The sequence below is a fragment of the Rattus norvegicus genome, chromosome 7 (genome assembly GCF_036323735.1).
Source record: "Rattus norvegicus strain BN/NHsdMcwi chromosome 7, GRCr8, whole genome shotgun sequence".
NCBI lineage: Eukaryota > Metazoa > Chordata > Mammalia > Rodentia > Muridae > Rattus > Rattus norvegicus.
Genome location: NC_086025.1, coordinates 48,294,511 through 48,310,474, shown reverse-complemented (window position 1 = coordinate 48,310,474; position 15,964 = coordinate 48,294,511). Strand labels below are relative to the sequence as shown.

Below are 15,964 nucleotides of genomic sequence, written 5' to 3'. Positions count from 1 at the left end.
TGTACAGTTTTTTTCTTAGTTATCTTAGGTTTGGCTAAGTTATATCCTATAAAATTGAACAGGAAGTACAATGAATTCCCATGCCCCTTTCCTCTACTTGGTAATTTTTCCCTGTCATCAGCATACAGCAACAGAGAGGTACATCCGACAACAGTTCAGCTTCTGTTAGTGTGCCAGTGCCATTCAATCTGTACTTTATATTTAAGGCTCATTCCTGGGCTTGTACAGCCTTTGGCTCTTAACTGATGTATGTTTACCATTATTGAAGACTCCCTAAAATTTCTTTTTTGCTTACTGTGGAACATACATTAACTAGAAACCATGCTGCACATTTTGTTCTTGGGCAGCAGTATCCAGAGTCTGTGATGCTCTTTATAGCTATGAACCCAGTCATCCGTGCAGCCATCAGGGCAGATGGTCAGGACTCAGGCTGGTCATGATGACGCTCACATGTGCTATGAGTACAGAACTTGGGAGGTTATGGCAAGTGGTTATTGGAAGTTCAAAGCCAGCCCGAGTTATAGTGTGTTCCAAGCCAGCTTGGGTTATATAAGATCCTGTCTCTGTTCTTAAAAAATGGAATACTATTGAGCTCAAAAGAAAAAATCCAGTCATAAAATTTGTAGGAAAATTGCTAGACTTCGAACATAGAATATTAAGAGAGTTTATACTATCTCAGAAAAAACCCGTATGTTCTCTCTCATATGTAGGATCTAACCAACCGTGTAGGTGTATATGTAAACAAATGGTACATGTGGGTACAGTAGAACATGTAGAAATGAGAACAAGAAGGGCTAAATATTAGGGATTAGGAAGGGCTGAGCGCAGGAACGGACATGCGTTATGACAGAGGACAGCTAATCCTTCCTCTGGTTTGAAGTCTGTCTGGATTCTTTTGTTTTTGATGGTTGATAACGGCATGAGAATATAGTGAAAAAAAAACCATGAAATCCAGTGTAAACAGTGCAGTTTTCATAGAATGACGTGTATAGAAGTTCATTGAAATTTATAGACTGAGTTTAGTTAATTTGGTGTGTGATATGTGTGTATGTGTGTGTGTGTTTGCGTATGTTTGTTTCCTTAGATAGGTCTTACTATGTAGCTGCTATCCTGGAACTTACTATGTAGACCAGGGTAGCCTCGAATTCACAGAGATCTACCTGCCTCTGCCTCCCAAGAACTGGGATTAATTAAAGGCATTCACTACTATGCCCAGCTAGCTTGTGATGTTTTTTGCATTTGCCAAGCTTTTTAAAATAAATTTTATAAAATTCTTTAAAAGGCAACCAGGGGGTTGAGGATTTAGCTCAGTGGTAGAGCGCTTGCTTAGGAAGTGCAAGGCCCTGGGTTTGGCCCCCAGCTCCGAAAAAAAGAACCAAAAAAAAAAAAAAAAAAGGCAACCAGTTTGGTCAGATTGATAAAGAGTGTGGTGTGTGTGTGTATGTGTGTGTGTGTGTGTGTGTGTGTGTGTGTGTGTGTGTATGTGTTAGTATGTGTATGTATATATACAGATGTGTATGTGTGTATGTGTGTGTTGTATGTGGAGACCAGAGGAACAGCAAGTGGTGTCAGGAACTGTCCTTGTGTTTTGAAAGGGTTTCATTGGCATGAAGCTCAGTGGTTAGGCTAGGCTGGTCAGAGCAATACCCCAGGATTTCGCTGATCGTGTCTCCCCAGTGCTAGGCTTATAAATGCACTCACGCTTCTTTGTTATGTGGGTCTGAGGATCTGAAATCAGGTCGTCAAGACTACATGGCATGAATTTATTGACTGAGCATTTCCCAGCCCTACCTGCATTTTAAAATTTTGATGTTGTTGAGTTTTTTTGTTTTTTTTTTTGTTTTTTTTTTTAAAGAATGTTGCGGGCTGGAGAGATGGCTCAGCGGTTAAGAGCACCCGACTGCTCTTCCAGAGGTCATGAGTTCAATTCCCAGCAACCACATGGTGGCTCACAACCATCTGTAAAGAGATCCGATGCCCTCTTCTAGTGTATCTGAAGACAGCTACAGTGTACTTATATATAATAAATAAAATAAATCTTTAAAAAAAAAAAGAATGTTGCTGGTCCAAATTTAGGTATTCTTGCTTGTATAAGCAGCGATACTTGACCACCCAAGCCATCTTCCAGCCCCTGTATACACAGTTAAAATAACGAAACTATAGGAATGGAGAATGAGCCCATGGTTACCAGAGGCTAATCAGGGAAGGAGAATTGGTACTGCTTTAAAATCCCAGTGTCCTCATGTGCCTATCTCATATAAAGAAAATCCCAGTGTCCTCGTGCACATCTGATGTAAAGATTTGCCTGATTACATTCTTGTACATAAGAAAGTGTGGAGTTCAAGAATTGATGTGTTCTAACTGTCGACGTCCATTGCTAGTAATTCTGTCCTTGGGCACATTACTTTTTACCTTGGGTGTCTCCATTTTCTTTCCTGAAAACACTAGAGTAATAGAAAATCTTTGTTTTAAGGATTCTTTATAGAATTGAGAGAGTTAATGTACTAAGTGCTGTAAGATTAACATTTTCAAGCTCTGAGATTGAGGTTTGTGTTTTGCTGTGAATGGTGCCTTTTGCTTTGGGCAAGTGGTGGTGGTGGTGGAGGAGGTGGAGGTGGAGGAGGAGGTGGAGGTGGTGATGGAGGTGGTGGAGGTGGAGGTGGTGATGGAGGTGGTGGTGGTGGTGGAGGAGGTGGAGGTGGAGGAGGTGAAGGAGGTGGAGGAGGTGGAGGTGGTGGTGGAGGTGGAGGTGGTGGAGGAGGTGGAGGTGGTGATGGAGGTGGAGGTGGTGATGGAGGTGGTCGAGGAGGTGGAGGAGGTGGTGGTGGAGGAGGAGGAGGTGGAGGTGGTGATGGAGGTGGTGGTAATGGTGGTGGAGGTGGTGGTGGAGGTGGTGGTGGTGGTGGTAATGGTGGTAATGGTGGTGGAGGTGGTGGTAGTGGTGGTAATGGTGGTGGAGGTGGTGGTGGTGGTGGTAGTAGTAAACGGCTATCTTTGATTGTTCCTCAAGGAGTAACTGTACACTTGCAGGCTTACAGCACTGGAACGCATGACATGTAGCTTGGAAGGAGACTCCATTGTTGTGGAGTTTCTAGGTGGTAGTGTGTGTGTGTGTAGGTTAGACATGATGGAGGGGAGACCAGCTCTGACCATGAAAATCTTATCTCCAACACTGTAGAAGATCTTGTAAGTACTATAACCCTCCAATTCAAATGATGAAAAGGTTGTAAGTGGTTCCACTGGCAGTTCTCTCTGTGATACATGATATTAGTAATGGTGTGGTTTCCAGTCACATCTTTGTTTGAAACTTTGTCAATGTCAGCTCTAAAGGAAACTTCACTCCTCAAAGTTCTGGTAGTTAGACAAAAGCCAGCATTCCTCAGGAACCTGATGCCAGTCCTCCTCTTAAAAGGCAGTCAGTTTCCTTCTTACTGATCGAATGGATAGATGGCTGTCCATGGTGCCTGTTGGCCTCCTGGCTTTGTCCACATCACCTCCTCCTATACCAGACCCTCCTTCAGCTCAAGAGCTCACTCGCCCAGCTGTGTACTTTGCTTGTAACCCAGCTGTATTGACTGTCCTCTTCCGATGGCTTTCTTGGTCCTCGTTCTTGGCCTTCTTCTTGTTCCCCATGACCTAGTCTAGTCTGCTGGTCACGTTTAGTGTACTACTTTGTCTCTCTGTTCTGGGCTCTTCCAGATGCCTCTGGCTGTCCTCCCTCCAACCCCCATCTTCTATGTCTATAATAGAAACCTTCCCTCAGCCATACCTTGGAGCAGTCTTGTCAGTTTATAGTCTCCAGATAAGTTCAGAACAGTACCTAGGAAGTAAAATTAGTGATTCTTACTAATTTTATTTTTTAATTTTTAAAAACCTTACTTATTTTTAAAATTATGTGTGTATATTGTGTGTTGGGATGGGGGTTGTGTCAGATGATCATAGCTGTGTCAGACCCCTGGAGCCAGAGCTCCTGGACTTGTGAGTTGTCTTAGTGAGACACTGGGGATAGACGTTCTCTGAAAGAGCTATGCTGCTCTTACCTGCTGAACCCCTTTTGTCCCCTGAGGTTGTTTTTCCTGTGCATTTCAAGATGACTGCACAAGGCTGCTTTGTTAATCTTGCTTTTCTCTCTGTTTGTGTGCATGTGAGACAAAGCCCCATTTAGTTTATTTTAGGTTTTGAATTTGTGACCCTGAACTTTTGAGCCTTTTGTCTTAAAGTGCTCAGATTATAGGTGGCCAACCACCCATGATTTATTGGGGATTGAACCCAAGGCTTCGTGCTTATGTCAGGCAAACACTCTTACTAACTGAGCTACAGCCCAGTGCATCGTGTGTGTGTGTGTGTGTGTGTGTGTGTGTGTGTGTGTGTGTGTGTGATTGAATGTAGTCTAGTACAAGAAAAGGAACATAGTTTGGAGAAAAATGAAATAGGCTTGCACCTAGCATTATAACATAGCAGACTAAATAAAAACTTAACACTTTCTGAATGATCTATCACTCTAGTGTGTGTTCTTTTTTATTTTTTTAATTGGATGGCATATGAATTTTGAAGGTATGAGAAATTTAGGGCTGGAGAGATGGCTGGCTCAGCAGTTAAGAGCACTGATTGCTCTTCCAGAGGTCCTGAGTTCAATTCCCAGCAACCACATGGTGGCTCACAACCATCTGTAATAGGATCTGATGCCCTCTTCTGATTTGTCTGAAGACAGCTATGGCATACTCACATACATAAAAGAAATAATTCTTAAAATTAAAAAAAGTTTAAATATGAGAAATTTAAGCCACAGAATTTTTTAAGTCTTAAGAATTAGTGACATAATTATTGTCACATTTTAACAACTACAGAAGGGTGTGTGGAGAGTCCTGCAGCGCCATGTCCCCAGAAGACCTCTGCTCTGGACGTGGTGCCCCTACTACTGGGGCATTTGCTGAGAAGGTTTTTGGCCAGATAGAAATATTTCAAGTACACACTTACATAAAATGATTTCCTTATCAACACGTAAGCGGTATAATATGTTTTAGAAATTGTCATGTTTTCCTGAACCTTGTTTGGGTATATAATTCTATTTCAGAGAGTAATAATCTTACCTTTATGGTGTTTAAACTGTATTTTCCTATGCAGTATCCCCCCATGATATGAGGCTGTTTGAAATAAGTAAAATTGATAAAAATAAAAATTCACATTTCAGTCATAAAACTGAAATCTTGAGTGTGTATTAGTGTTATGTATACTCACATACATAAAATAAGACTCTTCATATTACACGAGCTCTATTGGACAGCATCCATTTGTGTAGGTTTTCTACATCTTCCACAGACGTCTTTTGGAGAAATTTCTTAGTTGGTAAAAGCTTGTGTGTGCAAGGATGAAGACCTGGGTTTGACCCCTAGAACCCATGTAAAAGTTGGGCTGAACAGTATGCAAGTGTAATCCTGGAGCTGGAGAAGCAGAAACTAAAGGGTTCTCAGAGCTTGCCAGCCAGCCTGCCTATCCAAATGTCGAGCTCCAGGTTCAGTGAGAGATTGTGTGAAAAAGCAGTGTGGTTAAGGTCATTTACTACTCTTCCAGAAGGCCAGAGTTCACTCCCCACCACCTGCATTGGGCAGCTCACAAGTGCATGTAACTCTAGTTCCAGCGGATTTGACACCCTCTTTTGGCTTTTAAGAATGCCACACATAAAGATAATAAGTTTATGAAAAAAGAAGAAAAGATGGAAAGCCTTGAGGCAGGCAGCCCATGTCAACTTTAGGCTTCAAAACCCATGCACACATCTCCATGCACAGACACAGGTATACATATACACAAACGCGTAGTACATGAGTGGAATCATTTACAGTGTAGCCATACAGGATTGATTGCCCATTCAGTGTCATTCTTGGAGATTGGTCAGGTGCTCGTGGTGGTTCTTTCCCTCTTGTTGCTGACTACTGTTCCATAGTATGAGTAGACCATTTTATACATACACTGTAAATTACCTGGGTTCCCAGCTTCTAGTTATTATATTTGTTACAATATACAGAACATACTTGTTATATTTAGTTACAAGTATTTGTGTGCAGATATTTATGTAAGCAAAAATTTAATTCTCAGAGGAAATGCAGTTTACTGGATCATATGGCTGTATATTAATGTTTTCCAGAGTGGCTATGCATTTTGCATTCCCACCAGCTGAGTATGTATGATATAATTTCCGCATCCTCATTGGTATTTGATGACGTTGCTTTATTATTTCATTGTTCTGGCTTCTCTCCAATCTGATTTTCAAATTGCTTTTGTGATTCAGTTAAGTTGCCACTCTGTAGGAGAGCGCTGGCAGGGGTACAGACAGGAGTATGGAATGAGGATCGGGTGTTTGTGTTAAAAGGTGAGACATGTGTGCATGAAACAAGAACTTTGTATTAAGTGTGAGGAGTTAAGTGAACTGGAGAAGTAGGGAAAGAGAGGAGACAACTTTTGATGGGCCTCTGTTAAGGATCATGAGTATGATAGTGTTGACCTTCTTGCTGGGGAAGGGAAGGGTTGTAGATTTGCTAGCCAAAAATTTTAAAATTATTGAATGCACATGCACGATGTGTGGATGTGTGTGTCACATGATTTGCATGTGTCATAGCACATGTGTTCAGAGGATAGTTTAATGGAGTTGAGTCTCCCCAACCTTGTGTAGGTTCCAGGGATTGAACTGAAGTTCCCAGGCTTACCCAGCAAGCACCTTTATCTGCCAAGCTGACTATTAATTAGTCCCCAAAACACACATGCACGAAGAGCTTATTTACAAGGGCACTGATAACGGACCATTAGGTTTTTTTTTTTTTTTTTGGTTCTTTTTTTCGGAGCTGGGGACCGAACCCAGGGCCTTGTGCTTCCTAGGTAAGCGCTCTACCACTGAGCTAAATCCCCAGCCCCGGACCATTAGGTTTTATCATGGTTAACAGCTGTTTGATTTGGGATTAGGAAATAAGGAACAAACTAGCTATATTGCAGTCACACAAGTAGGGAAGTTTTAACTAGGCCAAAGATGACAAGGTATTTGGTTTCAGATATTTTATGTCAAGCCTAAATATAGATGTGGAGACAACAATTCTATTAAATTATGACTGACCCGCTCACTCTGTCTGTCTGTCCCTCCCTCCACCCCCCTTGTGTGTGTGTGTGTGTGTTTGTGTTATGTGTGTGTGTGTGGGGTGTGTGTGTATGTGGGGTGTGTGTGTGTGGTATGTGTGTGTGTGGGGTGTGTGTGTATGTGGGGTGTGTGTGTGGTATGTGTGTGTGGGGTGTGTGTGTATGTGGGGTGTGTGTGTGTGGTATGTGTGTGTGGGGTGTGTGTGTGTATGTGGGGTGTGTGTGTGTGGTATGTGTGTGTGTGTGGTATGTGTGTGTGTGTGTATGTGTGGTATGTGTGTGTGTGTGTGTGTATGTGTGTGTGTGTGTGTGGTATGTGTGTATACTGGTTTTTTGCTTGCTTTCCACCTTACAGTCTGAGGTAGTCTCTTGCTGAACCGGGAGCTCACTCTTCAGCTAGCTTAGTCTAGCTAGCTTGCTGGAGAACCTGCCCCTTGTTTCTCAAGGGTTGGGGAATAAAGACAAATTTACCATACCCATGTGGCTTTAAGTAATCACTTTATCTAAGGAACCATCTTCTCAGCCTGTTGCGCACCCCCTTTCTTTCTTAGATAACATCTTCCTGAGTAGCCAGCCCATGCTAGCCAGGAACTTGTAATGCTCCTCCCCCAGTGTCCTAAGGGCAGCCACACCCTTGGAAATGGTTAACCCACTCTAATGTTTGTGATGTAGCACCATTGCCTGTTAGCCACTTCCCGAATGGCTGATGATATTTAATATCCTTTCTCCTGTATATTTTCTTTCTTGTATCTTTGATAAAGAATCTCTTGTCCATACCAGTTTACTGGGGCTGCTGTTACAGAATAACACAGACCAAATGGTTTACACTTGGAGAGCCCCCTCCCCAGTTTTGGAGGCTAGAAAACAAAGGTCCAGATTAAGTTGTTGACATGTGCTTTAGTGTTTAGATGTCTGTGGTCTCACTGCCTTTTTTAAAGCTACACTTTTTAACATTTAGTTTTGTAGTAAGTTTTGAGTTAATTTCTATATAATTTGAGTTTTAAATTTTTGGTTGATTTTTTTTTTAATCTTACTTTTGCCTATGGATTCCTATTTGTTTCTGAAAACTTTTCTGAAATGCTTTTATATTATTTAAAAAATAGTTGAGCAAATACATGGGTTTTAAATTCTAGGTTTTGTTTGTTTTTGTTTTTCTGTTTATCAAGTCTTTTTGTGTCTAAAACTAAGGCAGCCCTGTGTGATGTTGGTAACTTTTGCTTTTAATAGTTCTTAAAATTGACTTTGAGAAAATAGCAGGTGTCTTCCTATATAAATTTAGGATAACCTTGTCTGTAGCTACAAAGAATCTTAAGAGATTTTGATAGAAATTGCATTAAACCTATGTAAGTTTGAGGAGAATGGCATCCTTATGATGAATATTCTTTCATAAGTATAGTATACATGTCAGCTTACTCAGATTTTGATTTCTTTCATTAGTATTTGACATATGATGCTGCAGATGATGGCTATGCTGACTTGTGCCCCTTATTTGATGACATTTCTTTTCTCTTATGCACCACCAACTCATGGCTCCACCACATCATTTCTACCAGTGAAGAAAAAATTTTCCATTTTCGAAACAAAACCAAACACTGTTATTTTCCTTAGGTCTCATTTCTGTTCTGACTTTCGCTTTTATTGGTAACAAAACTTCCCTAAAAGAGTTGTAGGTAGTCGGAGTTCTGTCCATCCTTTCTTAAACCATCTCCAGTTAAGCACATGCCCTCACCTTGTCAAAATAGTCTGACCTCACGCTGCTAAGTCCCCAGGCCAGTTTGACTAGCTTTCTTTGTTTGAAGTGGAAAGGTTTGGTGTTTCTCTGGTCTCTGGGAAGAGAGAAGTCTGATGAATCTAAGCAGTGAGAGGAAGCAGGCTATATTGTTAGTGAGGGGATAAAGTGGTACTGCCACCTGGAGGCAGTGTAACGATGAAGGCCAGGACACAGCCATTTTATCTGTGAGGAGCAGCTTACCTAAGTTGACAAGGTCTAACCAGCAGAGCATCAAAAAGAATAGTCAGGGGCAGTATTTTTGTGTGATTTGTTGGTGCAGTGAAATACCATTTAGCATTGAGTGAAGGAGAGCAGTGCTGATTAATCTGAGAACAGTGCTTACTTGTGGCGTGTGAGATAAGCGCTGACACACGTGCGTACAGGAGGGTATTTGGTACAGCTTTGCTCGTCCTCTCAGCCTTTTCCCTCTTAGAGCATGCTGCAAAGAATGGATCAACAAGGCTCCTGCATTTGAAAGAAAGAGGTTGAAGTCGCCGGAAGTAGCTATAATCTGCCCCACAACTCTACCCTGTGCAACGCAGAGATCGTTTAACGGGAGAAGATTCTTTGAAGAGCTTAAGGCAATTCTATCTCAACTGACCTAATAGTATTCTTGCTAAAATTAGGCTGTGCAACCAAACAAGGACAGGAGTCAAGGTCAAAAAAGGGCTCAGTTGAACATGGTGGCTCATGCCTCTAATACCACCAGCGTGTGGGAAGCAGCTCTGGGTTCACAGGTTTGAAGCCAGGTTGGGCTAGATAGTGAGACCTTGTCTCAAAATGCCCCGGTTGAGAAAGCAAGCATTTGAATATCTTCATAGGTGCTAATAACTGAGAGAAAACTACACACAGTGCCAACTCTGCAGCTTAGACCATGAAGGGAAGTCTGCAGAGATGACTAAGGCCATGTGATAGGAAGTTGTTCTTGCAAACAGGAACAGTGGTTTTGGATTTCTGATCCAGAAGCCTGAGATAGTAAATTTGTGTTGCTTTAAGCCACTAGGTTTGTTACAAGAGAGATAGTAAACACAATTCCTTCACACAATGCCTAATGATTTGTTTGCATAGTAATGGGAGCTCAGGTAATAGGGTAGCTAGCTCGGTGTTTGAGGGAGCTGAAGGATTTAAAAGTTGGCCTAAGGCCGAGTACATCTTCTAAGTAGGATGACTGAGACGAGCTAAGGTATAAGATAGCACGATTTTTAGAGTACACAGCTTGAAGATATGTAGGGCGGATAGAGGAGAATGGTGATAATACAGCTGAAGAAAAAAAGTACACTGGGGCAGGTCCATGGAAGATTCTGTCAGAGTGCTGAATGTGCTCATTTACTTGCTAAACCTGATGATAGACATTGGAAGCGGTCAGTAGAGACAGAGGCATGGATGGGCTGAGAGGTGTTTGTAAGGGTAGAAAGCAAGGCCAGTAGGGACTCTCTAGAGAAAAGCGTTCTTGAGTGCGGGGGCTGAATGAGTTTTCTAGCTATTTCTTGTTTCATTTCGTTTGTCTGTCTTGTTTTTTGATACACAGTTTCTCTGTATAGCCCTGGCTGTCCTGGAACTCTGTAGATCAGGCTGGCCTTGAACTCAGAGATCTACCTGCCTTTGCCTAGGAATGCTGGGATTAAAATGTTTAAAAGATATTTTTTCAGAATCTCTCAGAACCATTTTGTATCTGACTCAGTGTTTTGGGACCTATTGGAAATGTGTTGAGGACTTGAGTTTGGGATGCTGGTAAGTGCTGTTGGTCAAGAAGAAGGAAAAGAGACTTCCAAGGTGATTTCAGTTCATTTAGTAGATGTATTAAAAGGATGCTTGTTTAGAATCTTGAGTTGGATGAAAAAACTGATAATTATTGTCAAAAGCCAAAAACATAGTTTTCACCAAATTTAAGACCTAATTTAATTTTTAATATGAGTATGGCCTGGAAACAGAGATTGAGATCACCCTACGTACCATTTTCTAAGGTCATAACAAACCTCACCAAGCTTTTATAGGAATAGAATGAAGAGAATCAAAAATCAAGACACCTTTTAATTAACTTGTGAATGGGTTCAGCACAGCAGGGATATCTTTCCCATAGGCCTCAGGTACTATCTAATGTCAGTCTTAGTTTGGGCTTGATGAGAGAAACCAGGGCTCTAGTCATACATTCCAAAAGGATTTACCTAATGAAAAGTTAAAAGGTAATTAAAAAAAAAGTTACAAGGTGTTGGCACAGGTAGAAAGGTAGGCTGTAAGGAGCCATTTAGGGAGCTAAGCAAGCCTACAATAATCTGTCTCAGGACCTGCAGCAAGCAATTTAACATAATCATTGATTAGAACCAGTCTTGTAAAATGTTTAGTATAGGTATTTGATACTTTTTGCTAATGCTTGGGCGTGAAAATGAGAAAATAGTCCCACCTGTTTTTAGGAAATTAGATTGTTTTTAGACTATTCAAAGAGATGTTCTTATATCCATGCGTACTCATACATGTAAGAAATAATTGCTCATGAGAAATCTGTGAACATAAATTAGCAAAACCATATAGTAGTTATAACCATCTTTTTAAATAAAGGTGATTTTTAAAATAAAGATGATTTCTAGAGATCTATTTGTGTAACTCTCATGATTATATTACTTAGGATAAACAGGTTCTGCTGAGGTCTCAACCCTGAAATGTTAGCAGCTTCAGTGTAACTACATATATGGTTTAGGGTAAGCAGGGGCTACTTTTGGACCCAGAATTACTGTTTTACTCTTTAGAAGGATTGCCAGTGTCTGTGACCCAAAGAAGGTGAGAGTGAGGCATATATTTATAGTTAAAAATAACAACTTATCACCTGTACGTACCACTTCAGACGGCCAGGGTTGTAGCATCTTTCTATATGCTTGCCAAGTGGGAAGATTTGGTCAATAGCTCTAATGATTGTAGTTGTATTTAAATATAAAAACCAAAACCAGAGAAGCCCAAGGAAAAGAATTTTTTTTAAAGATTTATTTATCGTATGTGAGTACACTGTAGCTGTCTTCAAATACACCAGAAGAGGGTATCAGATCTCATTACAGATGGTTGTGAGAGACCTTATGGTTGCTGGGAATTGAACTCAGGACCTCTGGAAGAGCAGTCAGTGTTCTTAACTGCTAAGCCATCTCTCCAGCCCAAAGGAAAAGATTACTGTATGTGACTATTAGTTGTAGAATGTCAGAAATACACTGAAGTCATAAATCAGTAATATTAGAAAAGGGACATATATCTTTAAGTAAGAAAATGGGTAATATCTAATCTTGCATATACAAGTCTGATTCCAGCATGTTAAATGAATCTCAGGACTCCAAGTGAACTTCTGTTCCAAAATTTATGAACAGGAAATTTTAAAAAATAATGAGAATACTTACTTTTAATTAATTATTATATAGTCCTTGCTGTTCTAAAACTGACTGTGTAAACCAGACTCCCCTCAGACTCACAGAGATCCACCTGCCTCTGCCTTAGAGGGCTGGGATTAAATGTGTGTGCTACTGCAACCATCAGAAATGTTATTTTAAAAAGGGAGAATTTTAAAATAATGTCCATTGCCATGGGAAAATAGTTAATATATTACAAATATTGTCTTGTAGCTAGACAATACTATTCAACATCCTTTTCAAGAAATGAAGAAATGTTAACCAAGTTAAAGGGTTTTTTGTTTTGTTGTTGTTTTGTTTTTTGTTGTTTTTTTTTTGTTTTGTTCTGTTTTTTGTTTTTTTTTTTTTTGTTTTGTTTTGTTTTTTGTTTTTTGAGACAAGGTCTCTCTAGTGTGTAACTCCGGTTGTCCTGGAACTTGTTATATAAAACCAGGCTGGTCTCACACTCACAGAGATCCATGGCCTTTGCCTCCCTAGTATTGGGATTAAAATGTTTTTCAATATGAAAAAAAAATCACATCCATTCCTTTATTTATTTATTTATTTATTTATTTATTTATTTATTTATTGATGGTGCATGTTCAGTGATAGTACTTGGGAGGTTGAGGCAGGAGCATTGTGAGTTTGAGGTCAGTCTGGGGTACCCAGTGAGACTCTTGTCTTAAAAAGAGGGCACTAGTATCCTGCAAGGCTCTGCTGTGCTATAGATATGCGATGGCACCTGTATCTACCCTATTGTATTTTCAGTCTAGTGCTGAGGAGAACTTTAGAGGGCGTGTGGAAAAGGAGCTCACACAGGACATAAGAGATTGGCAGGACTAGGCTGAGAATTCAGCCATCAGGGAGGGGATGCTGCAGTGTGCTGCAATACGTCAGTGTATGGAGTACCTAGAAGCTATCGTGCAAATACCAGATGATAAGAAATTATCAGGAGGGGTTGGGGATTTAGCTCAGTGGTAGAGCGCTTGCCTAGCAAGCGCAAGGCCCTGGGTTCGGTCCCCAGCTCCGAAAAAAAAAAAAAGAAAAGAAAAGAAAAAAGAAATTATCAGGATAGTTTAGTGCAGCTACTATCCTGTGTGGTGGTCTGTTGTTGACTGGTGTTATGGGATGCATGACTGGATTCAGGCAGTTAGATCTTCTGTTAGCGTTGCTTGTGTACTTAGAACAGTTAGGAAAAGCTAGTGCCTGAGAATAGAAGAGAGCTCAAGCTCAAGCTCACTCAGCTAGGTCTGGCTGTTTTAGAACTTACTCTGTAGGCCATCTGGCCTTGAGCTCATGAAGATCCGACCGCCTGGGATTAAAGGTGTGTTACACCATGCTTAAAGAGGGATGTTCTTGCATGTTGTTTTCCTCTGAGAGACCATGTGGGTTCTTTCCTCTATTAGTGTCTTAGGGTTGGTCTGGGACACAGTGTTGGAGCTCAGGCTGTTCTAGAGTTTAGAAGAGCGAAGAGTTGGCACTAAAGAGTGAGACTTTCACAAAACCTAGAGTTGAATGGTATGAGGGACAGTTTCTAATTTCTCATTAATTTCTAATCATAGAGCTTTATAGTTTGGGACTTATATACAAGGGGTAGATTTATCATTTCAACATGCTTTTTCTTTAGAATGTGGATTCTAAGTATAATTACTTTAATAATGAGTATTTGTCAAATAGTACAAAAATTAAAGTGCTAAAATATTTTCTGTACCTTTTCATTTCTTGTTTATGTGCCTTCTCTCTTTAACAGGAGATCAAACCACAGAGCCATTATAACCATGGGTATGGTGAGCCTCTTGGGCGGAAAACCCATGTTGATGACTACAGCACATGGGACATTGTCAAGGCTACACAGTAAGCTTCTCTTACCGTGCTTTCTTTCTTGGTTGTTCTTTTTCTAAATCTGAGTTACATACTTGAATACCTCAGGGGAAATGTCAGTATCTCCATTAAATTATTGTAACTCCCACCAGCTCTTAGTTTTTGGTAATTTATGGAATTGCCATTTTGTGGAAATTTATTATTTTGCTTTATGAATACAGAATTAACAACTAGAAAACATTTCCAACTTTAAAAGTACCTTTGAGTTAAAAACATGGGATTATATTCCATATTCCCTATCCCTCAACCAGTACACAAATATAACATAGTTAATGTTATATTTGCATATATTTTACTATACTAAGGAATATAACAAAAATGTTCAAAATATGGTCTTCAAAATGTCAGATTATGTTGATCTTTGAGATTGGACAAGGAAATGATGGATGAATCTAAGAATGTTATAATTCAAATCATTTGGAAGTTGAAATACAACGACATTTTTGTCTGCAGACAAGAGAAACGTGAATTGAGTCCTTCAATATTTTAGAATTGTTGAAGTTAGATGTGTATATCACAGTTAATGCCACAGTATACTTTGATCATTCATATATCTATGTTCAAAATAGAACATGGTAGCATATATTAATTTTATAAGATAATAGATTTCATTATGATATATCCATGCATCCATATAATGTACTTTAACCCTATAGTGGCTCCCTTATTATCCTTCTTCCTCCCTCTGGTCTTCTTCCTGGTGTGTTTCCCTTCTATTTTCTTTTTTAAAAGTCTAGATATTGTGAATGTGATGATATTGTGAAAAAGGTGTTTGTTTTATTTTTGAGACAGGGACTCATATATATATATATATATATATATCCTTGGCTGGCCTGGAGTCACTGTGGAGACCAAGCTGGTCTCCAACTCAGAGAACTGCATGCCTTTGCCTCCTGAGTACTGAAATTAAAGGCGTGTACACCATACACTACCTGAAAAGTCATATTTTAATGTATCGAACTTCCAGAGCAGTTTCCTATGTGGGAAATAAAACATTAAGATCATGGTACTTAAAAAATCTGCTCTTCTTGCATATTGACTAATTCAAGTTAGAGACAAACAGAAAATATCAGATGAACATGATTACTCTTGATCCTTCTCTTCCAATTGAGTGTTTTTATTAGACTATACCTTTTATACTAATATATACTAATATATACTAATTATACATAATGGTGTGTGTGCATGTGCCCGTGCCCACGAGCCTGTGGGCAGGCATGATAGAACCAGGGATGGCAGCAATATGAGGCCTCTGTGACTGTGTATACAGCTTACTTCTCTATTGGGTACATTATACATACAAGCAGAAGCTCTATTGTTGGCTGTTAGTGACTCCTTGTTGCTCATTCCTTCTGTAACCTTCCCTATGGAAGATCTTCCCTATTTCCAACTCGCTGGGGGAAGGATTGGGGGATGGGTTACTGGAGGGGCCATGAGCAGGATATGAAGCGAAGAATAAGGAACTATCTGGGTTGTGGCGCTTACCTTTAATGCTCAAGCCCTTTGCTCACACACTTTTAACGCTCACGCACCTTTACTGCTCACACTAGTGCTCTTTGCAGAGGGAGACACTGGAAGATTTTCTGAGGTCAGAGCCAGTCTGAAAAAAGTAAAATCGGTCAATCGGTCAATCAATCAATCAATCAATCAAACAAACAAACAAGCAAACAAAAAACCCCAAAGAAACAAAAATTATCCAAGTACAAAGTTTATCAAATTTATTTAAGTTTGTTTTTGTGTTATATAATTTCAGAGATCTAAGATTTTGACTAAGAATATGGTATGTAGCTTCTTGACAAGAGTTTTGGTGACTTATTTTCTGGGT

The 15,964-nt window shown here is 40.0% G+C and overlaps 1 protein-coding gene across 2 annotated transcripts in view; it reads left to right on the top strand.

Moving 5' to 3' along the window:
* The window catches only part of Zdhhc17 (zinc finger DHHC-type palmitoyltransferase 17), a 63,732-nt gene that overhangs the window by 9,526 nt on the left and 38,242 nt on the right, over positions 1-15,964 (top strand). For both annotated transcript variants that reach the window (XM_063264044.1, NM_001039340.1), the window contains 1 exon segment: positions 14,009-14,112. In XM_063264044.1, the coding sequence (XP_063120114.1) occupies positions 14,009-14,112 (104 nt within the window).